Source organism: Chelonus insularis, unplaced genomic scaffold, assembly GCF_013357705.1.
Source record: "Chelonus insularis isolate UGA/USDA-ARS -01 unplaced genomic scaffold, ASM1335770v1 contig_270_pilon, whole genome shotgun sequence".
NCBI classification, from domain to species: Eukaryota; Metazoa; Arthropoda; class Insecta; order Hymenoptera; family Braconidae; genus Chelonus; species Chelonus insularis.
This window is the reverse complement of record NW_023276458.1, coordinates 164,503-189,903: the sequence shown is the minus strand read 5'-3', so window position 1 is coordinate 189,903 and position 25,401 is coordinate 164,503. Positions and strand designations below refer to the sequence as shown.

The window sequence follows — 25,401 nt, the reverse complement described above, 5'->3', positions numbered from 1 at the left end:
GTAAAGAGAGTGTGATACAAATTTGACCAATGAGAGACAAAAATAATAAGCTTGGAAGCAATTGGATTTAGGAAGCAGTCACAGGTACATAGTTGTACCATACCAATCTACTACTACTATAGTTATTTCATTTCTTTCTCTGCCTTGTATCTCAGTCGGTTATTCCTATAGTCATGATAATTCTGTCTCTCTTACTCTTAACATGGTTGCCAAGGTGTATGCATCTTTATCCATCGATGCATTAAAACACGAGCGCCCAACTTTCGACTGGTAGTTGGCAGCCGTGCGTAAAAGAAATAAATAATCAAAGTGACCATGAAGTGACAAATAAAGTTGGAAGAACAATGCTTGTGAGTGATAGTAAAATTTAAGTGTAGCGTGCTCTTCCATAGATATACGCGTATGTTTTTAACGCTAAGAGGATAAGTGAAAAACGTGGTCGAGCAAGACGCGCGAGATCATAAGATCGCAAACAAGAAGTTGAGTGCAAGCAAGTGTAAGAAGGCCCCGCCGCGCGCTATGCCCTCACATTGATGCCGAGGGTGACATTTCAACTATTTATTCGTCTCATTTTGTGCCAGTTTCAAGTGTGTTTCCGTACTTTTTCCTGGAACAAATCTCACTTGTTTTACTCCTTTGCATACCACGGCTTATTCATTTGCCTCCAACAACCTCACTCGTGCCAGTCGGTTAAATGCACCAACACGCACGACAACTCTATCTACAGATTCACGCTGGTAAAGAAAAAATCCATGAAAATCTCCAGCAGCAAAATATTCAAGTAACCTGGATAGATCATTAAGTCATTTATTTCACTCATTCTTTTACTCCAAAACTACTCAAGTACCTCAAACATCCATTGATAACCTCAACAACGTACAGAAACGCACAATTGAACAGTTTCCTAGGTGATATCTTCTTGTAAATCATGATTCTCATGATTCTATTTACTTTAAGAGTCTGACAGTGTTAAGCTTAATAGCTAGTTAACATGAAAACAGAAAAGAAATCAAACGAACCAAGTTGTATTTCAAGTACTGTCGTCAAGGAGGAACCTGACGGCGACACGGTTAAAATTAAAGAAGAAACATCAGGTGGTAATCATGATGATGCACCTGGAGAGGATACGAATGAGTGTCCTAGAGATCCGACTCTTGATCCTAGTAATGGAGAAACCAACATGCCAACTGATACTCAGAATGGAACTGGCAATTCGGCTATGTTAGGATTGGTCAAGCAAGAGAATGATCACAATCCTAATGATGATATTTCTAGTGGTAAATATTTATTATTATTATTATTATTATTATTATAATTATTTTTGTTGATAAAAGCTTCGAGATAATTAATAAATAATATTAATATTTTATAGATGGAATCCAACCTTTGGTTAGCAATGTGCTTGGAAAACAAATGGGTGGTGGAGCTGGTGGAGAAGCTCAATATATGCAGCAACAAAGCCAAATATTTGTATTTTCCACGACATTAGCAAATAAGGGTGCTGATGCCGTACTACAAGGTCAATTTCCATCAATTATTGCCTATCATTGTGCTCAGCCAGGAACTAAAAAATATTTAGAGGTTCATTTTTATAATTAACTATTTACAAATGTAGTTTCAATCTATTATGGTAATAATGATGATAATATATTACATAAATTTTATAGAAACATCCAAATAAAGTAAATCAATTTCGACAAAATCCTGCTCAATGGCTAAATAATCTTGCTATGATGAAACAAAAAAATCATCAGCCAACACCAGGCAGTGGATTTACAGCAGAACAGCCCCCTGATATACCAGTACTTGATCCAAATGCTCCAGCATTTTGGAATGAACAGTCCAATCTTAGAAGTCTTAATGGTAATAACTCATTGGGTAATCCTGAGACTTCTCTAGATGATACAAATATAGATGTGCCTTGCCTTGTTCCAAATTCTCCAGGAAATCCGGGTAATTTTTAGTTTCTTATTTCTATTACTTAATAAAATAATTATAATAATAAGAATTTCTATTAATTTTAATTAAAATTACAGCGAATAATCAAAATCCTGCAAATACCACGATAGGTCCAAGTCCTAATTTACTCGGAGGAACAACGAGTCCAGGGCCGGGAGGGCTTCAACCATCTCTTCAAGGTGTCAAAGTTCCTGATGAAAATCTAACACCACAACAAAGGCAACATCGAGAACTGCAACTTGCAACAATAAGAAAAATGCACATGATGTTATTTCCAGAACATAAAGATGATCCTAGTGGTGCATTAGATTCAACACAAGGTACTCCAGTACCTACTGGTGTTCCTGGAAATCTTCCACCCGTTAGTACCTCTGGTAGCCAGTGTTCAAGTAATATGGATTGGCATAAATTACAGCATCAATTTCTTGATGGAAAAAATAAGGTAAGTATTATTTTTTCATGTTTTTAAATAACTCATTTAAAAGTTTTTTTTTATTTAAATATATTTCTCGTTTAGGTACTTAGAGAATTTTCAGTCAATAATATTTATTTCATTTTTTTTTCTAAATTTCAAAATAATCATTAAAATAATATATAATTATAAACAATTTCATGCCAACATATGTTCAACGTTTTAAAGTACTATATTAAATATAAATAAGGATAAAACACCGAAGATATGTAACAAAATTAACTGAGAAACTAATTTTATTCGAGTCTTTTATGGCCAGGATAGTGATCACTAATTATTATCAGGGAGGAGCTGGTAGTCCTGGTTCAGTTTCGCTTCGTGGGTCTGGTATGATTGGAGGTTTACCTCGTAGTCAAGGACCTCCACCGCCATATCACCAGACAACACGATCAGCTAGTGTACCGATTGCCACACAAAGTCCAAATCCTTCTTCACCGAATAATCCAACGAGTAATTTGTCGCTGCCATCACCTAGAGCTAATTCTGCATTAAATTCTCCGGCTGATTGTAATAGACAATTTCAATTAAATTCTCAACGACCTGGACATTTACCGGGGCAGAGCCCGACTAGTCAGGACTCTCCAAACGCTGGATCAACATCGGCGACTTCCACTACGAGGTTAAATCATAGTAATCCAGGTACTCCAGTTTCACATTCACATCTAGCATCATTGAGTCCAAGTAATACGACACCTCAAAAAGAACCATCACTCGATTTTCCATCTAATCAACCACCCAACGGTGAGTTTCCAATTTTATTTTCCATTATTTGCTAAATTTCCTCAAGTGCGTCTGTATTATTTCATATTTATTCTATTTAATTACCAACAATACTTTTAAGAAGTTAATATTAATTAAAAATTAAGTAAGTTTTTCTTTTCTCAATTAGTTAATCTTTATTTTAGAATTTTAGATGAATATAATATATTTAAAACTAGTTTAATTCATTTTTCTGTATTGTATTGAATAAAAAGTTATAAACACATGAGGGAATTTAACATAGTTAATAAATAAATATCGTAATAAATAGTTTATATTGTTATTTGTTACAACATTTATTTTATTAAATAGTTGATGGAATGTTCTGCCGGACGCTCCAAACTCTAGCTCAACAAAAACAACAGCTAGGAGGAACAGTAAATGCTGCAGGAGTAAAAGAAGCTAATTTAATGCCAGTTCCAAGTCCGCAACAAATTCAATATCTTAATACGTTTGAAGGACAAGAATTAACGATTCAAAAACAGCCTAATACTAGTCTTAAAGACGGTAGTTTACAAAATAACAGTAGTGTAACAACCAACGCAGAGATATCTGGAAGAATGATGTCGAGCAATATCGATACGAGTAATCAATATCCAGCAAGATCTGAAGGATCAAGTCCTTCGATAGAGAGTATGAATCGAGGTTTTGGTGCTTCCTTACATAGTCCTCATACGCCTCATACACCTCATACACCAGGTAATGGGGCACCTCAAACTCCAGTTGATGTGAAACCAAGTAATAAAACTTCCACAAGCGCACAAAGTAGTCCTGTACCATTAAATCCATTAACAGATAGTATGGGACCACCTCGAACAGTACCAGCGTCTCCTAATACAAAACCTGAAACATCTCCACCTTCTTCCAAGGATTTAGCACAACCGCCACCATCACAGTCTCAACAGCCACAACAACCGCCATCACAACAGTCTCAAGTTCAATCTCAACAACAGCTGCCACCTCAACAGCAACAACTACAACCACAACAGCCACCTCCAACTCAACCATCTCAACCACAACAACAGCCATCTGTATTAAATCAGAACAATTCGGCAGCTAATAACATAGTAACACCAATGAGTGGTCCTATGAACGCATTTCCATGCAGTAGATCGACAGCTAATGTCAGTCAGCCATCAGATAATGTACCTTTAAATCCAAACAATTTAGTAGGGGGAAGACTAGGAAGTATGGGTTCAATGAATGCTAGTCATTTTGATCCAATTACTTCTCTAGCACAAATGAGCCAACAATTAACAAATACAGCAGCAAGTAATGCTCTTGGAAATGATGGCCCAATGCATCCAGGAAATACAGGAATGATGCCTTTTAATAATCCTCATGGAATGCATATGATGCAGATGGGTCCAAATGAGATGAATGGTGGTTGTCATATGGGAGGTGGTGTAAATGAGCCGAATGATGTAGGAGGAATGTGTATGGGTCTCGGAGGACCTCCATCAAGTTATAGTCCAACTACTTCTCATACTGGTAGTCCTGTTGGACCAAATAAAATTGGTCATTCTATGATGGGACATGGAATGATGGGTGGACATAATGGACCTCCAGGTGGTTATCCTGGTAATGATCAACATGTACCACCACCTAGATTGATGGGTCAACATGTAACAGGTCCCAGTCCTTATAATGGAGCTAATATTCAAGTTAAACCTAGTGCTCCTAACACAATACAGTACTTACCAGCAAGGCCGAATGTTGGTCATGCACCTCGAGGCCCACCAAGTCTTGAATTTCTTCAACGTTTTACAAATCCACTGACTAATTTAGACTCAAAAATGCAATCACCTTCAGTAAATCTTCAGTACTTCCCAAATGGATGTATGCCAAATAACATGGGAGGTCCTCATTCAGGAATGTCAGGAAATATGGGTAGCGCGGGTCTTCCTGGAATGGGTAGCGGAGGTCCTAGAATGGATGGTCAACCGATGAATGCTGGTATTCATCCGTCGATGAGGCCGTCTGTGGGAAATATGCGTCCACAGCCAAACATAATGCGTATGCAACATATGGTTGGTGGTGGTGTCTTCCCCGGAAGTCCTATGGATCCTGACAAAGTCTTCCCACCGGATATGGTACCACCTTCTCAGGTGCCAAATCAACAGAATCCTGGAATATATGTTCCTGGTAGTAAAGCCAGTCCAATGGGTCTTGGTCCACCACCAGATGCATCTCAACCACTTCCTCCAAGTATGGGTGGTGCTACTGGAAACTTTAAAAATAGTCCTTTTGTTGGAGGAGGACCTATGGCTGATCCTAATTATGCTCAGCAATTCCACAACTTTCAGCAACAACTCTACGCCACAGGTACAAGAGGTAGTGGCCCACCTCATCCTAATCTTCATCCACCGCCTAATTCACACTCACATCAACAGTTTTTTATGCCTAAGTAAACATATATTGAGTGAATGTTGTATAAAAATAATTTTTTTTTTATTACTGATCCGTCAGAACTGAAAACATCACCCAGATGGGTGGACGTGACGGTGATTGATAATCTACAAATTATCTGTTTCAATTTCTTGCCCACCACTTTCGCAAGACTCTACTACAAAATATTGTTCCGTGCAATATATAATAAATAATGAATTTTCCATGTCGAAAATTTCGGCTTTCTGTAAATTTTTTGCGTCATTATTCCGTGCCTGTTAATGAATCATCGCGGTGACGTTGTAAATATTTGTGTAAAATCTGGCTTTTCTGTCGTAAATATAGTAACATTATTATTTGTATCGCTCGGAATGTTCACATGTCAGAGATTTATTGCGAACAGTGGTATGACACAATGTCATAAATATGTTAATAAAGAGGCAAGAATTTTTATGTTGTCTCTTTAATAACAATAATTAAATTTATAAAAAATATAATTAAAAATTTAAACAAGAGTCCATCAAGCCCCGGAAGAAAGGATTGAAAAATGTATTAAAGGTAAAAAAGTAGATAAAATGAAGAAAGTACATACTCTTTAATATTATTATTATTATATAACAAAAAAGAGACAAAAGTGGGGCAATGAAAAAAGCTCAAATTCGTTATTGTATATATACGCGATATATATAAATATCCCATCCATTAAACATAACTTCGATAGCATCCCTTTTTCTCCTCTCCTTTTATGAAATTTTTCGTGACCAACTCTGTGCATAATCATGACCTCATATAGCACATAATTACATAAAAATAATTATAATAATCATAATAATATTGATAATAATAGAATAATAATAAATATTAATAATAAAAATAATATTATTAATAATAATTGACTAATTATGTTGTTGATGAATGATTTTTATTATAAATGAAATAAAGATATTTACAAGAAGTCAGTGCATGGAACCGCTCCAGCAGATGTTATTGATTGTAGTAAATGTAGAAATAAACCTAATCGAATCATTGATCCTACCACAAACTCAGCAATATATTACAGTAAACTAATAACATTGAATATTTAATTAATCAAAAACAATACGAAAAATGATTAACAAATATTTCTTTCCACGTGTTTTGTTCTGTATAATGTCACATAATAACTTGTGTAAAAGTGCATTAATAATTTTTTTTATAGTTTCCTTTCTCTTTGAGAAAAATACTCGATTACATAATGTAAAACTTTTTAGCTTTTTTTACTTTTGTTTTTCAAATCTGAGCAAAAAAATCTAGAATTACGTTATAAATTTTCTTTTTTATTAATTAATGTTAGAAGAGAAAAGCACATTGCCATTATTTGTACACCAAAAATGTCCATTTAAATTTCTTTTTAAATATTTCAAAATTATTTTCATCAATTTTTTTTTCAATCTCGCATAATAATATCACATAAATAATGGCAAAATGAACGTATAAATTATGTAGTATTTAACTTATTTTAATACTTTGTTAATCTACAGTTTACAGACAATCGTCAAAAAATCAAATTTTCTTATTTTTGGCAATTAAATATATATATATATATATATATATATATATAATTATTTGAAATTTTAATTTTTTTTTGTTTAATAGTAATGTAATAAGTATCAAGCTGGATGATTTTTCACACATCATTATCACGAATTCGAATGTAGGTAATTTTTGCGTTTTTTTCACCTAGAATAACATATTTTTATTATTATTTGAAACAAAGATGATATAAATTACTATTAAAATGTTGCAATATTAAAATAAATTTTTTTAATAAAGATTAAAATTTTTTACACAAACTAAAATTAGAAAAAATTATATATAAATTAGTAAAAAATAAATAATAATTTACCTCTTTTTTTCTGGAACAAAATCATCCCATTCACTTAAATCATACTTTGATAGATCACCATCTTCATCATCGTCATCGTCTTCTTCATCTTCTTCTCCATCATTATCACACTAAATTGAATAACAAAATTCAATGAAACACATTTATTCATTAAGATTTTTAAAGATATTAATTAGACAACGCTTACATCATTTTTTAATTTATCCGGATCTACATCTGGATCTTCAGTAGGGACAATTTTATTATTGGAATCTTTTAAATTATTTCTGGTAGGACTGTTATATCTGGAATCTTTAGAGTCATCATCAGAGCGATCGATTTTTCGCTTTTTTTTACGTCTTCCAAATTCATCATATTCATCGTCATCATCATCTCGTCGTTCTTTATATTCTACAACTCCTCTATCGTTATAACCACCTCCATATCCAGTTCTTTCTTCAACTTCTCCAAATTTAGGAGCATTGCACATGTTGCATTGCTGTCGTCTTGCCCAATTAACATTTCCACACTTGCTACATTGCCAATCGTCAGCGCTGAATTAATACAACCAATCAATTCATGAATAAAATTAAATCTAAGATAGTTTTAATATTTAGAATTATATTTGTAAAGTATTTTTAATGTACCTGGGACTCATTGTTTATAAACTTTTTTTTTTTTTCTATTATTATATTGAGCAGATTTCAAAACTTTTTTTTTGAAATATTATTTATTTGATGATCTTATTGATAAAATAAATTTAAACATTTTATAATAAAGTAATCATGATAAATTTATTATATCAATTTGAATAATTCTATTTTAAAATAAATTCTCGAATTGAATGAAACAAATAGTTACCTAAATAATCCACGACTTTTTTCAGCAGCCACTTTGCCTATTTCTTGACCAAGCTTTTTCTTCTTCGAATATTCGGCTCTATCTAAGTAAAAATAACGTAATATGATTGATATGAGTGTAGATCATATGTTTGATACATGAAATGCATCAATATACCCTTTCCACAACGATTGCACGAGTTTCGCCTTGCAAAGTTGATATTCCCACACCTGCGAGTGAATAATTAATTATGTATGATTTAGACAATATAATGATTTAATATTTTTATAAATAAAAAATCGTCAAGTAGTTGTCTTACGTACTGAGAATCGGGGCATACCCAATCGCCATCATTAATGCCCCTTTGATTATCCTCATCAGTTTTAACACTATCCATTGCTAAATCTCCAGCCTGCTACTGAAATCACGATTAAATCGTGATACTTTTCTCAATTAATGATGACTTTAATTAGTCTAATTGTAAAGGGAAAATGTGCAAAAGAAATAACATCTAATCAACAGATGTTTTAAAATATTTCACATAAAAATCTAGAAAAATTTCCTAGGAATACTTTAAACTATATTAGAGTTTATAATAATAAAAAAATTTTCTCATTCATATGATATACAAAATTTGGCAGATACTAAATAAAATAATGTAACATTAAATATTCCGTATCGACCGATTGTTCTGTTCAAATCATAATAATGACACAAAATTTATGAGTGAAAATGTAAAAAAATAATTTCATCACAGCTGAGCTAAGTATAACTTATCAGATAATTAAATTGTCTAATTAGAATTTGCTATTAATTATTTACGATCTGACTCTGTTATGAATAAACTTTTTCCACTCTATTCATTTGAGATCTTGCCATTTAGCACTGTAGACACCTAGTGAATATTGATGAAAAACAGACACTGAAATATGGCAGCACTGATGGCTATGTGTTTCTTCAATTTAAATACTTTTAAAAGGGCAAAAAAATACTATTCTTATGATATAATAATAGTTTTATAATAATTAATTCAAGTTATTACTTATAAATAAATACATTAATTTGTTCTATTTATTCGGGGTGATAGAAAAAAGCATGATTGACCCTTTTTTATTTATTATATATTGTATTTATATGAAAAGTGGTTATTAAAAATAAATAAGATAATAATATTATTTAGATGATGAGTTGTATAAAAAATTGAGTTTAATTGGAATTTCTCAATAATAATTTATAGACAAAAAAAAATGTTTTATAATTTTTATCGACATTCAACAAGAACGTAGCTAAAGACGATTTCTGTTATATCAACATAATATATTTTAGTTTACCAATTGGCCGGAAGTGACAGAAAGCATAGTTTTTTTTTCGCTGAACAAAGCATTATGAGCATAGCATAGTATGTTGTTATTATACATAAAAACCACTATGCTGTACAATGCTAGTATTAGCTTGTACCCTGTATATTTTCCGTTAAATTGCTGTAATAAATGCAAGTTCAAAGTGAATTAAAAAAATGTGGTTTATCAGTTGATATCAATAACTTTAGGAATTATATATAATCTTTTGAATGTATTCCTATGAGTGGTAAATAGGTAATTTCATAAAACATTATTTTATCACATATAATAATAATAATAATATTCGATTCTTAACGTTGATGATACTATGTAAAATAATTATATTCTTCTTAAATTTACTAAGTAGCTCAAAGATTCCCTGAATTACTTGTACAAATATCTTTGTATTATTATAGCATCAATTATAATTTAACATTTAACAAAATAATAAGAAGAATTGTGCTACCAATATTTGTTCATTTTTTTTTGTTATAACAGTGAGATGCAAAATATTTCAATAATTTGGCATACATGGCAGCTAACAATTACCAAAAACCTGAAGATACACATACAGAGAGTGAATTTGAAATAGAAACACTAAATGAGAAACTAATAGAATTATTAAAAACTCCAGTACAATGGAAACTATCTGAAACTCAAAGGACACAACTATCGCCAAAAAAACTATTATGCAAAAATAATCATGAAAGTTCACCAGAAGCTCACTGCTGTAATTCATCACCATCATTATTCCATAATAAATACGATTACACATTATTACATCATGGAAGTCCAGCTAATCCAAAATCTTTTCAACATTATTTATTACCAATTGGAGTATTCTGGGATATTGAAAATTGTAAAGTTCCTCGAGGAAAATCAGCAGCCGCCGTAGCTCAAGTTATAAGAGATAAATTTTTTAATGGATATCGAGAAGCAGAGTTTATAGTTGTTTGTGATGTTTATAAGGAGAGTAAGCAAGTTATTCAAGAATTAAATGACGCTCAAGTAAGATTAATAATTGAATTTATTAATAGTAAATATTAAAAATTTCTATTTTCTCACATATTAAAAATAAATGATAATTTTTTATAACTCTATTAAATTATCTTTATTTATTGTTATTTTAGGTTAATTTAATTCACGTTGCAGCAACATATAAAAATGCTGCTGATGAAAAATTAAAACAATCTATCAGAAGATTTGCTGATATCCATGGAAGTCTAGCAGCTATAATTTTAATATCAAGTGATATTAATTTTGCCGCTGATTTAAGTGATTTGCGGCACAGGAAAAAAATGCATGTGATACTTTTACACAATGAAAATTCTTCAGAAGCCCTCATACTATGTGCAAATGAACATTATAATTTTATGGAACTTATGGAGTCACTGCCAGTTAGGACTCCTGCTAAGGTACATTTATATGATTTCAAAATCAATCGAACACATATGTAAATAGCAAAAAAATATTCAATTTAACAAATGATAACTAAATTTATTTATTTTTATAATATGATAATTTCAGGCACCGGAAACTTATGATCTCTTAGTCAGTAATCTCCCTAAAGATAAAGGATTGACATCAATAAAACGTAGGTTAAAACAACTATCAGATAATTGTGGTGGACGGGTTATAGGAATAAATTCAAATGCTGCTATTATACGATTCAGTTTACAAGAATCTGCTGATAGGTAAGTTTTAATACTCTAATATTCTAATATCTCTACATTATTTAAATTTACCGCGTTTTTATAAATTGCCATACAATTAAAATTTCTCTTCATCTTCCCTTTATTTTTCTCCTAAAGTTTTTCATTTTATTTGATGTTACTTTTAATCCTTATCAAAATGTAGAGAGGGGAGAAGGGAAATATATAAACAGGTTTGCATTCAAATTTCCTTCAGCAATGTAACGGCTTTCACTCATTTAATGTCATTAATAATCTTTATAAATTATTTTATTTAATTATTATCGTTAATTACACTAAGTTATATATACGTAAAAATTTTTGTTATCTTAAGTTTCCGACGTACTATATAAATATCGTTGTCGTACAATAGCTACGATTGTTATTTTGTTATAAATAATTTATTGAGTAATTGTTAAAATTTTTTCGTACTTATTTACTCAAAAAAAATTTTTTTTTTTTCTTTCAAATTCATTGGTGAGTTTATTTTTGGATAAAAAATTGTTTAATCTAATGATTAAATTAATATAATAAAATAATTTAGTAAATTCAAGTGATACGAATGGCAAAAAAAAATGTTTACATAATCGTAAAATAGGAGGATTTGAAGTTTGAATAATGATTAATTTATGAAATGTTAATTGGTGAAAAATCATTTTTATTCATTATAAATATAAATTATTATTATTAAAATCATTAAAACTATGTTTTAGAGCTCAAAAACGAATGAATGGAGAGCTCGTATTTGATACAAAAATCACAGTAAAATCATTGAGAGAAAAAAATAATCGAAAAACTAAAGGTAAGTTTTGAAATCACATGCTTTCTATCTATAATTTAAGATATTCTATATATTATATTATTATTTTCTTTACGAGTACGATAGCTTATTGAAGTTTGTAGTCTGTTTGTTTGATGATTCAAAACAATTCTGTGTTATGAATGTCTTCGAATATTACTATTTTCATCTTTGTTGTGATTGTTGACAGAAAATAGTTTAATAGAGTCAACAAGTGAGACCGGAGTTTCTGGAGCAGCAGTAAGTTCACCTGTGCCAATGTATAATTCTAATTCTGGAATCGGTGGTGTACGCAGCCTTCCTAGTACACCTCATTATCATTCTTCTTCACCGGTTGTTGGAAGTTTCTCTGGCTGGAATGGTGTTCATTGTCCTCCACATCCAGGGTACGTTGATTAATTAATTACTCTTAAGTATATATTTTTAGTATTTTTGGATGACGAGAAGCCGAGTATGAGTTTTTGAGTCTCAAGTAGATTGAAAAATCCTTGATGATTCGAACTATGAACCTTTTTGATCTTATCTGACAAAAATAATTATTTTATAATTTTAATTGTACTTTAATATATATATATATATATATATATATATATTTGATTTGATTTGTCAATAAAGAAAAAAAAAAATATTTTATTATCTTTCTTAGAATGATGCCACCAGCACCAATGTTTATGGGTCGTCCTTATAACAGTAATGGGGAAATAATGTATAACCGACCCTATCCAGAAATGTCTCGTGTTCCATCTCCAGTTATCTGGCCTTCTTCAACACCACATCAATTTGGACGCTGTTGGGAAGAACTTTACAAGTCAGATAGGCCTAAAAATTATGGAAAATGGATGCAAATAAATTCCAATCGTGATGGGTCTTCGAATGGCAATCATACACCTGAAGGAATGCGACGTATTCGTGGAACTCATGGGTCAATGAACTCTTCTCAAGATTGGAACAATATTCCTCGACCAAACTATTGTCCAATGCCGATGTCAATAAACTACAGTAGTGGTAATTTTTCTCAAGGAAATTGTACGAAACGTGTTAGTCCTTCATCAATGTATCTTCAAGGCCGTGATGGGAATCAACGCAGTACACAAAATCAGTATATACCAGGACGTAACACACGTACACCTTCACCATATTCTAATTCTTCAATGCAATCTAATATGCCTCAACCCACTTGTACATCGCCTTATCAAAGCTCAGTAATTGACGAAGATTCTGAGAAATTCTTTAATCCAATTAACATTCGTTGCCCTACAAATTTTAACAGTAATAGTAATAATAGTTTAGGCGTACCTGTAGAACTTCAAGTGACTAATTTAGATCAAAATTTGGATCCTAAAGAAATGCGACGTATCCTCTATGCTATATTTATGGAGCATGTTATGGTTCATCACATTTCCATTTTCATTCAGTCTGATGGCAATTATGCAGCTTGCGTAAAATTAGCATCTATATCAGATGCTCAGTATGCTATTTCTCAACTTCATCGACGTAAAATTGGATATAAAAGAATATTAATTTCTTATGCTCATACTGGAGGTCCAAATCCTCAATTAATAAAGTCTCAGATTGTTATTTTACTACAAGAAGTTCCAGGGCATAAATTACCATTGTTCAAATTTCGTGAAATGTATGAAAATCGGTTCATGATATCTGTGAGTGTATCTGAGCTTTATAAAATGAAAGATGTTTGTATTATTACTGATGAACCTGATGGGCGTATGGTATCACTCAATCCAGATTATCGGAATACTCCATCACCTTGTTTGGAAAATATATCACAGGTAAAAATGCATTTTATGTATTATGATATTAATATAATTGTAAATGGTATATTATAAAGTTGAGCTTTTTGTTTCTTTGAATGTAAAGAAACAATGACAATAGTTTTAAGCGATTTTTAAAATTGAATATTAATTGAAAAAATTTATAATATTCAATTTCAAATATGTGTATTTATCTTTACATTGTTGTTTTTTTTTTTCTTTTTTAGGATGGAAATTTAGAGTTACCATATTGTATAATTCATACCCAAAAACCTTGGTCAGAAAAAGGATGGGCCGAACAAGAAATGGAATCCTTACCTAACGTCATAATGTCATTAAAAGTTCTTGGTGCTCGGATTCGAAAGCTTCTAACAACTCATAATGGCAGTTTACCTCTTCCTACACTACCTAATTGTTATGAAGCAGAATTTAATCAGTCTTTAGACACTAATGAAAAGGGAGTACCTTTAGAGCATTTGATTTCTTGTTTGGCTTTTGTAGAGATTAAACAAGGAGTTGGGAGTGTTAAGTATATTACTTGGAATAAAAATAAATCGGATGAGAATCCTGAAGAGACAATTAATAAGTGTATTAGCCCACCACTTGTTAATCAACTAGCTTTATTCAGTCGAGAGCTTGTAGATCTTTTGAAAACAGCACCTCATTGCCAAATTCCATTCAATAGATTTATTCCAGCTTATCATCATCATTTTGGAAGGCAATGCAGAGTTGCTGATTATGGCTTTACGAAATTGATTGATTTATTGGAAGCCTTACCACAAACTATTCAGGTAAAAATTAATATTTCAATCATTACTTGAATTATTAATTAATTAATTGAATTTAATTGAAATTTTAAATTATTTTAAATATTATTTAAGGTGATGGGTGAAGGTAATAAACGAATGGTAACGTTATCTCATCGTGCACAAGTTCGACGTTTTACCTCCGATCTTCTTCGTGTCTTGAAAGCTCAAGCAAGTAAACAAATCACCCTTTCGGATTTCCCAACTGTTTATACGAGGGTGATAGGTAAAAGAAGTAAATTATTTACTTTTTTGACTTTTATTAATGACTTTAATTTTTTTGTACATGCAAATAATTTAATGGAATTTTTTTTTTCAGCAAAACCTTGGAATGTTGTTGATTATGGTGTCTGTGAAATTGGTGATATTCTTGCTGATGTATCTGAAAATACAGTTGTTGTAACTGATACTGATGATGGAGACAAGACAATTGCTATACCAAAAAGAGATCAAACTCCGCAAGAAATTGAGAGAACAAAACAATTTGCTAATGAGGCTGTAGAATTACTTCGTCATGCTCCACAATGTACGATGTTGTTCAACAAATTCGTTCCATCATATCATCATCATTTCGGTCATCAATGTCGCGTATCAGACTATGGATTTTCAAAGTTAATCGAGTTATTTGAAGCTATACCTCATGTCATTACAATAGAAGACGGTGTGGATGGTGGAGATCGTCGGATTTCTTTGACTGAACCTGAAAGATTTCGAGTTTTAGGCGAACAAATTAGTAAATTAATTTCTAAAACTCGAAATGGCCTTTTGTTGTCAAATATTGCTCAGTCTTTTCTTCGTCAATATGGTTATATGTTAAGGCCAGAATTTTACGGATGTAGCTCAGTTGAAAAACTTGTAGAAAAACTTAATAATTACGTTAAAGTAGTAAATTTACCAACAGGGCCTACAGTAATGTTAATTGACAAATCACAATCACAACAATTAAGCCTTCAATGCCGAAGAATTTTGATGGATCAATCACAGCAACGTTTAACTGTATCAGAATTTCAACGAATTTATAATCAATATTACGGAAATCCTTGTAATATTGAAGATATTAAAAAATTACCTGATGTTGTTAAAATTTCTAATATCAACAAAGAGGAGTATATAGAGCTAACACCTCTTCAGTGTTTTGCTTGTAATTTATATAGAGTTTTAATTAAACACGGTGGTAAATTAAAATTACAACAATTAGAAAGTGCTTATTGTACTTTAATTGGAAGTGAATTGAAACCATCTCAATACGGTTTTCCATCTGTCATAGCTCTTCTTCAAGCTTTATCTTGTACAGTCATTATCAGAGAATCAAGAAACAAAAAGAAAACAATTTTCTTAAATAAAAAATTAGGTGTTGTTGGTATATCTGTACCATCAACATTGGGATCTCCTTATAGAGATCGAGATTCAAGCAATGATTCATTGGGAAGTGAATCTTCTCGTGCTAGTTTATCACAAATGGCTAGACTTCATCAGTGGACCAGTAATAATATTCAAAAAACTTGGAGTAATAAAGGTAGTTATTGGTCTAATCAACCGGAATCTTCTGAAGAGTCTGACAAATGGCCTATACTTAAAGAAAATGGTGACAATTTTCTCAGCAGTATTATTCCACGAAATTCTTCGACAATTATGGAAACTATGACATCAAATATGAAGCCTCCTGAATCATTTTCTGAAAATGAGGACGACTCTGAAGTCTGGAAATCATCAGTTTGGGCTACTCCACCGAAATACAATCAAAATAATGTTGATTTTGAGACTAATATCAATCTTCCTCCATTAACCTTACCCACCTGGGGTCAAGCTGATGATGATGATAGTGCATCTAGTCTCCTTTCTCCAGCAAAAAATTTATTATCTGCTGCTGCTAATCCTTTAAATCCTATAACTTCTCCATTTTTTTCATCAAGTCATCTTGTGATGGCTCCACATCCATCTGAATTACCTTTACCTTCACTTTCTTTAGCTTCTAAACGCAGTATATTTACTATTGATCAGAAAAAAAGTGAAGATAAAATGCAAAGTACTCGATTACTTGGAAATTCTTTGGAAGTTCACAGTCCAACACATTCTGAGAGTTACAATAGTACCTCTGAAGGCGAGCCATCCTCAGACATCATTGATTCTACACCAAGTAAACGGTTTCCAGGTAAGCGCAAACTAGCTGCTCAATTTGATCATTCGATCAATCCTTAAAAAAAATCTGAAGGTTCTAATCAATTTTTAAGTTTATAAAACATCAATTAATGATTTTAAAAAATTCCCTTTAATATAAATTGTCATTTTGAATTATTTTTAATAATTTTTTGTACGTCTTATAGTTTGTTACCAATAATCTTGCCATTATTATGGAATATTCATTTATCATTTCAGGCTGTGATTAATGTTTATATAGGTATAAATCATGAATATTATATAAACAAACAGTTTTGAGTGAATGTATTAAGCAGAATTCTGTAATGAAAAATTTTTTCAATTCTTATACGTTCGTTACAGCTATTCTTTTATTGATAAATACGGAATTTTAACAGCAAATTAAGTTTCTAACAATTACTATAACGAATTGTTTAATATCGGAACAATCATATATTTCAATTGATAATAAATTATGTATCATAATCACAAGTCAGGCTTCTATTTAACAAAAAAAAAAACATTTTTCAAATGTTTAGCTTGTAGGATTTATTTATTATTATTAATAATTATTAAAATAAGTAAAAAAAATACTCATTAAACCTAAGTTATTATGAGGGGAATATACTTTGAACGAATATACTTGTAAATTTGTGATAAACATTGAATTGGAGTAAAAATAAGGTCTTCATCAATAAGTTAAACAAATTTGTACTAATAAATAGGACAACATCCACGGGTTTAATTTTAAGAGTTATTCAAGCTCCATTATTTAATTTTGTTATTAATAATGAATCATATCATTTCTCATTAATTCTCTAATTACGTATTAAAATTTCACAATACAGTTTACATTAATTTATTATAGTTGAAAATTATCTTTTATTGTTCATACTGATCATTGTATTGTTTTATTATCATTATTCATAGAAAAATGAGCTCGTGTATATATGAATATATTTAATATTCGCAGTGCGAAAAAACTAGTAGAAAAAAATACGTGATACATGTAGAAAAATATACGTCGAAAACTCAGGTTCCATTGTAAAATACTTTATCTATTTTATTCTTAAGATTTTTATTACATTGCTTCAAGTAATAAGTAGTCTGGTGTAATAATTATCAAAAGTCAATTATAAAAATGTCATTTTTACTATAATTTATAAATATTATTCTTAATAGTATTGTTATTGTTTATTTTATTGATCATCTTTTAATTCATTTTTAATGCGAGAGTGAAAGAAAAACCAGACTTACTAAATCATTGAATACTTCATTTTGATTATATATATATATATTAATCTATTACTCGTGTAATATCGGCTTTTTTGTATTTATTGATGTTAATGATAAAAACTATGCAGACTTCTACGTAGGAATAACTAAAATTAATAATATGGAATTTATTGTTAATTAACATTCATTTTGAAAATGTATTTTTAATTATTTTGATAATAATTTGGACTTTGATGATCTCGTAAAAGAATTCATAAGAATCTTTTAATTAGAATAAATTATTAGAGATGAAGTATATTAATTTTAGATAACAGGACATTAACGTCTTGATTCATACGTAAGAGTTTTTTATTGTAATAAATGTCAAAAGAGAAAAAAAATAAACATGTAAAAATAAAAATGTAAGTCGATAAAAATTTCTGGTAAATGTTTTTGATTAATAAAATTTAAAATACTATATAACGTTTGTATCTATTTTATGATTATTGTTAATTATAATTCGTATTAAAATAATTGAACACTTATGATCACAAGATTACAGTATACCATATTATTTTATTAAATATTTATTCTTTAATATCTACAAATAGAATCTTACAATAGCTCTACGTATAGTAATTATTCGTTTTGGGTTTTTTTCGAATCTTTCATTCCCGTTCCTACTGGGCCGTGTCTTCTTTCCCAAACCATACGATGTTTTTGTTTCATGAAAGCTTCTCGAACATGAGGATAGCCACTTAAATCACCATCTATAGAAAATTCATAACTATAAGTATGTTGACAAATAATAAATTTAGTTAATATAAATTAATCAAAAATTTCAATAACGTTTTATATTCCAATTTGTAGATGCATCTTCTAAAGCATCATCAAGATAATCACAAACATGAGGATCTTCGAAATTCCAAAGAAAACAATCTTGATGTCTTTGTCTCAAAATAGCGAGGATGCTAAGGTCGACTTCCCTGCTCAATCATTCAATATTTCAAAAATATAGTTTGTTTAAATTAATAATAATTATTTCAATAATTCAATAATTACCGATCTCTTAGATATTGATATTGAGCTTCAAAAGTACAAACTATATCATCTTCATAGCATTCATCAATAGTTGGTACTCGTCTAAATTTTTTATGATACCAAGGATATTTTTGTTGATTGGGCTCAACAACCTTTTCTGTCATACAAATAGGTATTAATAAATCAATAAGAAATGACACTTTTACACATTCGATTTTGAAATTAAAGAAACATTTTTACACCTGGACAACTTAACCTTATATATAATGATTAGATAATCACCTCGAAAGTATTCGACAGGTTTCACGAACACATCATACAGAGTATTGTAAAGTTTTATAAACCACGGTCCTGTTTCTTCCGTCATTGTGTTAATTTATTAAATTACTGCTTCAGTATCTTGAAATATTAATTTCTATTTTGCAAAACTCCTTATTTTATCAAAAAAGGGTCCCAGAAGGACACACTGGCGCCCTCTTACAACGTAATACAGACTTACATACAATAAAAGTGTAAATATATATATATATATATATGTATGTATGTGTGTATAGATTGATACATAAAGCTGTAAATATATATGCAAAATTTGTATATGACATTTTACATCTAAACAACAGCCGCCAAAACATTTATTAAGTGATAAGAATTGTAATCATTACATATTGTAGAATTTCGAACATTTCTTACGTGTTGGTGTTACTTAAATATTTTTTTAATAAAAATTCATAAATACACCAAATCTTGATACATTTAAAAACATGTCAGCTCTCCAAAAATCTATACTCAAATCTAAACTACCTCCGTCTGGTTTAGACTTTACTTCAGGAAGGTTAGTAATTAAATGGACGAATATTAATTATTTAATTTTATAAATAATTTTCATTCAAAATAGACAATTAAACTTAATACAAAAAAGAATAAATTTATTTTATAATTAAACATAATTTATGAGACATAAACATTTAATTTATTTTCAGATCATGCAAGGCAAGAGCACTCCAAAAAAAACGAGATTATGATCCTGTGGAATGGAATCCTTATTTCGATGAATCTAAAGATATTGTGATAGGCGATAATATATTTCATATTTATACTGCAGGCGATAAAGGTCCAACATTAGTTTTACTTCATGGAGGAGGATACAGTGCACTTACTTGGGCAGAATTTACTGTAACTTTAATTAATTTTTAATTATACGTATTTTAATCTTTGCTGTTTAAAGCTTATTTAATTAGTGTTTTGAATTGATTAATAATAGAATAAAAATTTTTTTACAGAAATCAATTATGTCTATGGTAATATGTAAAGTCTTAGCAATAGACTTAAGAGGTCATGGAGATACTCATTCTACTGATGATACAGATTTATCAGTAGCTACACTAGCAAAGTGAAATATTATTTACTCATACTTATCTGTTGTTAGTGAAAATTTTATTAATATTCATTAAAAAACTAAATTTTGTTTAATTTTTAGAGATGTTGGAGCAGTAATAGATGAAGTCGTTAGAGAGAATCCAGTAGTCTTAGTGGGTCACAGTATGGGTGGAGCAGTAGCAGTAAGAGCTGCAGAATTCGTGAAAAATTTAGTTGGTCTCATAGTAATTGATGTTGTTGAAGGAACAGCAATGGATGCTTTAACATCGATGCAAAGTTTTCTAAGATCACGACCAGCTAGTTTCAACTCTATTCCTCAAGCTATTGAGTGGTGGTAAGTAATAATATTGATTACTTCAGAAATTAATTATTAATGGTAAAAAGTTTTTAATAATTTATTTAAATATTCATTTTAGTGTAAGAAGTGGACAAATAAGAAATATACAATCTGCAAAAATATCTGTTCCTGGGCAGATAAAAAAGTATGTCTTATTTTATAAGAATAAATTATTTAAAATATTAATTAATACTGATATTAAATATATTTTTTTGTAGCACACAAAGCAATAAATTAGCAACTCATGATATAAAAGATTTATTAGCTTCTTCGACTCCTCATAATGATGATAATTTATCAGTATCGATTGAACGTGAAGATGTTATACCTGAAGACCAAGTTATAGAAAATAAAAGTATTAATGATGAATCTGAAATGCAACCGCCAACTTCAAATGAATTGTCAAGTGAAATGAAAAAATATGTTTGGCGAATTGATTTAGCAAAAACAGAAAAGCATTGGTCAGGATGGTTTAAAGGTTTATCTGCAGCATTCTTAAATGTTCCTGCTCCAAAAATGTTGCTGCTTGCAGGCGTCGATCGATTAGATCGAGAACTTACTGTAGGCCAAATGCAAGGTATTTTTAATTTTTGGTAAAATATTTAACTATATTATTATATTATTTTTAACTATTTTTAATAAACGAAAAAAAATATTTATTGTTTATTTTTTCTATTAGGGAAATTTCAAATGCAAGTTTTACCAGCTTGTGGACATGCAGTTCATGAAGATGTCCCTGATAAAGTAGCAGAAACAATAGCAACATTTATGGTGAGGTATAAATTTGCTGAACCAATGTCAGATTTTCATCGAGTATTTCCAGCTTGCTAGACAATAATAATTAACGAAACACTGTCAAAGTATAATACGTTTTACGCATGTAAATATTTAGCACATAAGGTACGTATATTTTATAGATATGAGTAAAAATTTACATATTCAATTTGTTTATTAATATAATGATAAAATATAAAAATATATAAAAAACATTAATGTTTTATATTATGTCCTATACTTTATTGAGATATGATTAATATTTTGCTTTTTAAAAAATATTATTCTAGCAATTGTTAAATTTTTTTTTCAAATGTCTTTTATCTTCTAAAAAATTATATCAGTCTTAATGAAATAAAGTCCTAGAACAATATGCCAAACTAATTTTTTATGTTATAACTGAATTATTATGATTTTTTTTCGAAAAGTTTAAAACTTAAATTCTAATGAATACAATTAAATTAACTTTATCACATTATTTTTCATGTCGTATTTTACCTCGTAACTTGAAAAGAATTTTCTGTAATATTTCAGCCGATGGGATCTTTCATAATGACGCACGGGCCTGCTCGTCCAGTTCTAAGAGGTGCAACCTAATAAAGTAGAATACACGCATTATTTCAAATAAAATAACGCTCCTGACAATGTAAATTAATGGACTAATAAATTCTATAACTTTAGATGTAAAAAAAAATGATCAGAAAAAAATGGTTAATGAATATATACATACTTGATGCCATTCATTAATAATTGGATCATAAGTTTCAACAAGCGTTAAATATTGTTGACCATCATATCCACCAACGGCAAAAAGTTGATCTCCAAGTAGACAAACGCCAACAGCATCTCTTGCTACACTCATTGGCGCTACCATAGTCCAAGTATCCGTTTTGGGATCATATCTAAATAGTTGAATGAGGTAAAAAGTAATTGCCTCGTACTTGATATATATATGATGAAAAAATAATATTATATTAACTTACCTTTCAACACTATCATATCTGCAAGCGTGAGAACCTCTTGATGCTAAATCATATCCACCAAGAGCATAAATACATCCATTTGCTACTCCTACACCTACTCCACCTCGTCTTTTAGACATTGGAGCACAACTAGTCCATTTATTTGTATGAGGATCATAACAGTCGACAGTATTTAAACAAGAATTTTGATCTCTTCCTCCCACTGCATATAATCTGATAAAGTTTATGTTTATATGCATACAGTGACACATAATTGATAGATAATTGTGGACAATCATCACAAGCAATAGAGATGAGAAAACATACTTATCATTTAATACTGCTACACCTACGGTTGTTCTTGGTCCTGGCATAGGCGCAATAAAACTCCATTCTTCATTATTTGGATCCCATCTTTCAACAGTTTGAAGAAAACTCCAACCATCGTGTCCTCCAACGGCATATAAAGGACCTCCAAGTACTGCAACGCCTATAAAAAATTTTAAAATCATTAAAAAATATTTTTTAACATTTTTGTGCATCATTTACATGTAAATAAACTAATTTTATATTGAATTTTCTTTTTTTAATGATAAATGATTAAGATATTGTGGGATTACTTAAAAAATCATGTTAAATTATAAAAAGTTAAGTAATAACTTATTTATAATTGTAAATAAAAGTGATATGATTATCAATATCAATTAATGAAAAACAATATACCTAATCCATGCCTATGAGTATTTATTGACGGTAATCTACTCCATTTTAATGTAGAAAAATCTAATCTTTCAACGCTGTCAAGAGTTTTTAAACCATCACGTCCACCAACAATAATTAATTTTGAATCAACAACAGCAGCTCCGAATTGTAAACGACGTCCATTCGTACTTGCTAAATATTTCCATGTATTATCACATAAGGAGAATGCATCGATTGAAGTAGCACCTTTATTTTCATCCATTCCTCCAATCGCTAATAAATGACCCACTGTAGCTTTTCTAGGCTTCGTCCGAGAAGATTGGAGCAAAGGACGGCGTTCCGGTAGTAAATGATATTTTAGAGCTTCCATGACTAGCTCTTGAGCTCGTTTTTCATTTTTAAATATTTCATTTTCATCAATATTATCGGCAATGAACTAAAATAAAATAATTTTGTTTATACGTACAAAGAATATTTTTTTTTTTTTGTGAAAATAATTTGATTTATTCACTTACTACAGGAGATAATAAAGGTAATCGAACAAAACTTAATAACAGGCTTGCATCTTTTCGGCGATTCTCTAAGTCATATTCCAACCAATTGATTAAAGCCTGTAAATATTTTATAATTTTAATATTCAAATTTTTTTAAATTAAAAATTATTTTTAGCTTTTTTATCTCTAGTATAATAATTAATCATTACTTGAAATACTATTTCTTCTGATGGAATATTGAGATCATCCGACTCGAGTAATTTGGCAACATCATCAGCAGATAACAATAAAAATTCTTGACTGCTCATTACTTCCATGAAATGCTCAGTTGTATAATTATGAGCAACACTTAATAAATGAGAACATCCTTGAGTATCAGCAAACATTCGTATTCCCAAACAATTACTTGGATGAAGCTGTTTTATCAAAAACTGACAGCATGCTTTTACTACTGAATCTATCTGAAGTATACGAGCTGTTGCTAATAAAGTTTCAACACAATCTTCCCTTAATTCTATACTTCCTATTATTGGAGATAATTAATATCATGAGAATAATATATTTTTTTAGAGTAATTTAATAGAATTATAAATTTATTACCAGTATAACAGTATTCAATAAGTGCCCATAAAGCGTCAGGATCTACTTTAATTAATTCAACTTCTGACTGACTCGATTCTCTTAAAGAACTTGTAAACATTGCTGCAAAATATTCAGAGCTAGCACTCAAAACCAGTCTATGAGCTGGAAATCGTTTTCCGCCTTAAATAGAACAAGTGATTATTATTGATAAAATTATAATAAATTATTATAAAGTTTTCTTTTTATTTATACAATACCCGCAATTAAAACAACATCGGTCAGTAATTTGTTGTGTAGATATTCTTTCATACATTGAAGGCTGTTTTCAGCATGTTTTAATACTCTAAAATTTTCATCTTGAGAAATAGATGCTGTTGACATTAAACTTGAAATGCTTTGTTCACTCGTGGTAGCATCTTTTTTTGGTAGGCAGAGTTTTTCTTCTTCTTTTTTGTTCACTTCACTGTTTTTCATGATTATTTTTATTATTTAATACTTCACTAAATTGATTTTTTTATTAAATATCAAGTGATAATACAAAGAAATAGTACTTATTATTTAAAATACGAGAATGCGTGATGATTGCTATTTTAACTTAAACTTCTTTATTATTCAATTTTGACAAACATTTTAAAGATTACTTGACAGTCCATTGACAGCATTTATTGTACAGTAAATAAAGAAAAAAAAATAGTTTTTATAATTGACAGTATAATTTTAATTAATAAAATATATTAAAGCTATGAATCATATTATTTAAAATTTCATTTTATGTATTATAAAAAAATTTTCCTCAATAAATAATTTTTAATTTTTTATACACTATTTTGTGATTAAAACATACTGGTATAGAGGCTCAGAGCCAGGATAATTTCACGTTATGTAGCGCTAGTGTAGCACTACGATCTACCATGTATTTGAATTATTTTAACTACAAACTAAGTGTTGAATATGTATACTAAATATGTACATATATATGAATTATTAGAAATGAAACTCAATAATTTATATTGTATATATATTTTTTTTATTAATCATTAACAGTTTATTATATGAAATATGGAATAAATAATTTAGTTAAGTTTGATATTAAA

At 29.9% G+C, this 25,401-nt stretch overlaps 6 protein-coding genes across 11 annotated transcripts; 3 read left to right on the top strand and 3 right to left on the bottom strand.

Annotated features, from left to right (window-relative positions):
* Positions 1-101: 101 nt before the first annotated feature.
* lgs (legless) lies at positions 102-6,444 on the top strand. Its single transcript, XM_035080322.1, has 6 exons — positions 102-1,277; positions 1,373-1,581; positions 1,668-1,953; positions 2,037-2,401; positions 2,716-3,172; positions 3,503-6,444. The coding sequence occupies exons 1-6, from the start codon at positions 992-994 to the stop codon at positions 5,599-5,601; spliced, it is 3,702 nt and encodes a 1,233-aa protein (XP_034936213.1). The 5' UTR covers positions 102-991; the 3' UTR covers positions 5,602-6,444.
* Positions 6,445-6,483: 39 nt separating this feature from the next.
* Positions 6,484-9,180, bottom strand: LOC118065188 (zinc finger Ran-binding domain-containing protein 2). Of its 2 annotated transcripts, XM_035080331.1 has the most exons (7): positions 9,105-9,173; positions 8,606-8,700; positions 8,460-8,512; positions 8,304-8,385; positions 7,651-7,996; positions 7,464-7,573; positions 6,484-7,297 (listed from the first exon to the last, which is right to left on the bottom strand). In XM_035080331.1, the coding sequence occupies exons 2-7, from the start codon at positions 8,677-8,679 to the stop codon at positions 7,294-7,296; spliced, it is 669 nt and encodes a 222-aa protein (XP_034936222.1). In that variant the 5' UTR covers positions 8,680-8,700; positions 9,105-9,173; the 3' UTR covers positions 6,484-7,293. The 2 variants fall into 2 exon arrangements, with proteins under 2 accessions (XP_034936222.1, XP_034936221.1); XM_035080330.1 differs by lacking the exon at positions 6,484-7,297 and having other exon boundaries at positions 7,460-7,573; positions 8,606-9,180.
* Positions 9,181-9,677: 497 nt separating this feature from the next.
* Positions 9,678-17,344, top strand: Marf1 (meiosis regulator and mRNA stability factor 1-like protein). Of its 4 annotated transcripts, none has more exons than XM_035080299.1 (10): positions 9,678-9,877; positions 10,121-10,630; positions 10,753-11,037; positions 11,150-11,316; positions 12,027-12,115; positions 12,303-12,498; positions 12,759-13,899; positions 14,109-14,672; positions 14,763-14,922; positions 15,007-17,344. In XM_035080299.1, the coding sequence occupies exons 2-10, from the start codon at positions 10,154-10,156 to the stop codon at positions 16,884-16,886; spliced, it is 4,959 nt and encodes a 1,652-aa protein (XP_034936190.1). In that variant the 5' UTR covers positions 9,678-9,877; positions 10,121-10,153; the 3' UTR covers positions 16,887-17,344. The 4 variants fall into 4 exon arrangements, with proteins under 4 accessions (XP_034936190.1, XP_034936191.1, XP_034936193.1 ...); XM_035080300.1 differs by having other exon boundaries at positions 9,680-9,877; positions 14,763-14,913; XM_035080302.1 differs by lacking the exons at positions 9,678-9,877; positions 10,121-10,630; positions 10,753-11,037; positions 11,150-11,316 and adding an exon at positions 11,439-11,507.
* A 1,250-nt stretch (positions 17,345-18,594) lies between these two features.
* ND-PDSW (NADH dehydrogenase (ubiquinone) PDSW subunit) lies at positions 18,595-19,566 on the bottom strand. Its single transcript, XM_035080307.1, has 4 exons — positions 19,362-19,566; positions 19,101-19,236; positions 18,888-19,024; positions 18,595-18,808 (listed from the first exon to the last, which is right to left on the bottom strand). The coding sequence occupies exons 1-4, from the start codon at positions 19,444-19,446 to the stop codon at positions 18,678-18,680; spliced, it is 489 nt and encodes a 162-aa protein (XP_034936198.1). The 5' UTR covers positions 19,447-19,566; the 3' UTR covers positions 18,595-18,677.
* A 77-nt stretch (positions 19,567-19,643) lies between these two features.
* On the top strand, positions 19,644-23,105 carry LOC118065178 (protein phosphatase methylesterase 1). Its single transcript, XM_035080306.1, has 8 exons — positions 19,644-19,911; positions 20,060-20,252; positions 20,360-20,469; positions 20,557-20,790; positions 20,873-20,938; positions 21,012-21,370; positions 21,473-21,693; positions 22,102-23,105. Exons 1-7 carry the CDS (start codon positions 19,841-19,843, stop codon positions 21,622-21,624), a joined length of 1,185 nt encoding a protein of 394 aa, XP_034936197.1. The 5' UTR covers positions 19,644-19,840; the 3' UTR covers positions 21,625-21,693; positions 22,102-23,105.
* On the bottom strand, positions 21,935-25,192 carry LOC118065177 (kelch-like protein 5). Of its 2 annotated transcripts, XM_035080304.1 has the most exons (9): positions 24,565-25,192; positions 24,326-24,487; positions 23,935-24,248; positions 23,747-23,842; positions 23,253-23,667; positions 22,857-23,019; positions 22,551-22,763; positions 22,298-22,469; positions 21,935-22,160 (listed from the first exon to the last, which is right to left on the bottom strand). In XM_035080304.1, the coding sequence occupies exons 1-9, from the start codon at positions 24,779-24,781 to the stop codon at positions 22,098-22,100; spliced, it is 1,815 nt and encodes a 604-aa protein (XP_034936195.1). In that variant the 5' UTR covers positions 24,782-25,192; the 3' UTR covers positions 21,935-22,097. The 2 variants fall into 2 exon arrangements, with proteins under 2 accessions (XP_034936195.1, XP_034936194.1); XM_035080303.1 differs by having other exon boundaries at positions 22,551-23,019.
* Positions 25,193-25,401: the final 209 nt, after the last annotated feature.

Coding starts and splice junctions, on each gene's coding strand:
- lgs (XM_035080322.1), top strand. CDS start 992: ATGAAAACAGAAAAGAAATCAAACGAACCAAGTTGTATTTCAAGTACT. Junction 1,278..1,372: donor TAATGATGATATTTCTAGTG/GTAAATATTTAT, acceptor AATATTTTATAG/ATGGAATCCAACCTTTGGTT. Junction 1,954..2,036: donor AAATTCTCCAGGAAATCCGG/GTAATTTTTAGT, acceptor TTAAAATTACAG/CGAATAATCAAAATCCTGCA.
- Marf1 (XM_035080299.1), top strand. CDS start 10,154: ATGGCAGCTAACAATTACCAAAAACCTGAAGATACACATACAGAGAGT. Junction 12,116..12,302: donor AAATAATCGAAAAACTAAAG/GTAAGTTTTGAA, acceptor GATTGTTGACAG/AAAATAGTTTAATAGAGTCA. Junction 14,923..15,006: donor GAGGGTGATAGGTAAAAGAA/GTAAATTATTTA, acceptor TTTTTTTTTCAG/CAAAACCTTGGAATGTTGTT.
- LOC118065178 (XM_035080306.1), top strand. CDS start 19,841: ATGTCAGCTCTCCAAAAATCTATACTCAAATCTAAACTACCTCCGTCT. Junction 20,791..20,872: donor CCTCAAGCTATTGAGTGGTG/GTAAGTAATAAT, acceptor TATTCATTTTAG/TGTAAGAAGTGGACAAATAA. Junction 21,371..21,472: donor TACTGTAGGCCAAATGCAAG/GTATTTTTAATT, acceptor TTTTTCTATTAG/GGAAATTTCAAATGCAAGTT.
- ND-PDSW (XM_035080307.1), bottom strand. CDS start 19,446: ATGACGGAAGAAACAGGACCGTGGTTTATAAAACTTTACAATACTCTG. Junction 19,237..19,361: donor ACCTGTCGAATACTTTCGAG/GTGATTATCTAA, acceptor TTTGTATGACAG/AAAAGGTTGTTGAGCCCAAT. Junction 19,025..19,100: donor TATCAATATCTAAGAGATCG/GTAATTATTGAA, acceptor ATGATTGAGCAG/GGAAGTCGACCTTAGCATCC.
- LOC118065188 (XM_035080330.1), bottom strand. CDS start 8,679: ATGGATAGTGTTAAAACTGATGAGGATAATCAAAGGGGCATTAATGAT. Junction 8,386..8,459: donor GTGCAATCGTTGTGGAAAGG/GTATATTGATGC, acceptor ATTTTTACTTAG/ATAGAGCCGAATATTCGAAG. Junction 7,574..7,650: donor CGGATAAATTAAAAAATGAT/GTAAGCGTTGTC, acceptor TATTCAATTTAG/TGTGATAATGATGGAGAAGA.
- LOC118065177 (XM_035080303.1), bottom strand. CDS start 24,781: ATGAAAAACAGTGAAGTGAACAAAAAAGAAGAAGAAAAACTCTGCCTA. Junction 24,249..24,325: donor TATTGAATACTGTTATACTG/GTAATAAATTTA, acceptor CTCCAATAATAG/GAAGTATAGAATTAAGGGAA. Junction 22,470..22,550: donor AGATATGATAGTGTTGAAAG/GTAAGTTAATAT, acceptor TCAACTATTTAG/ATATGATCCCAAAACGGATA.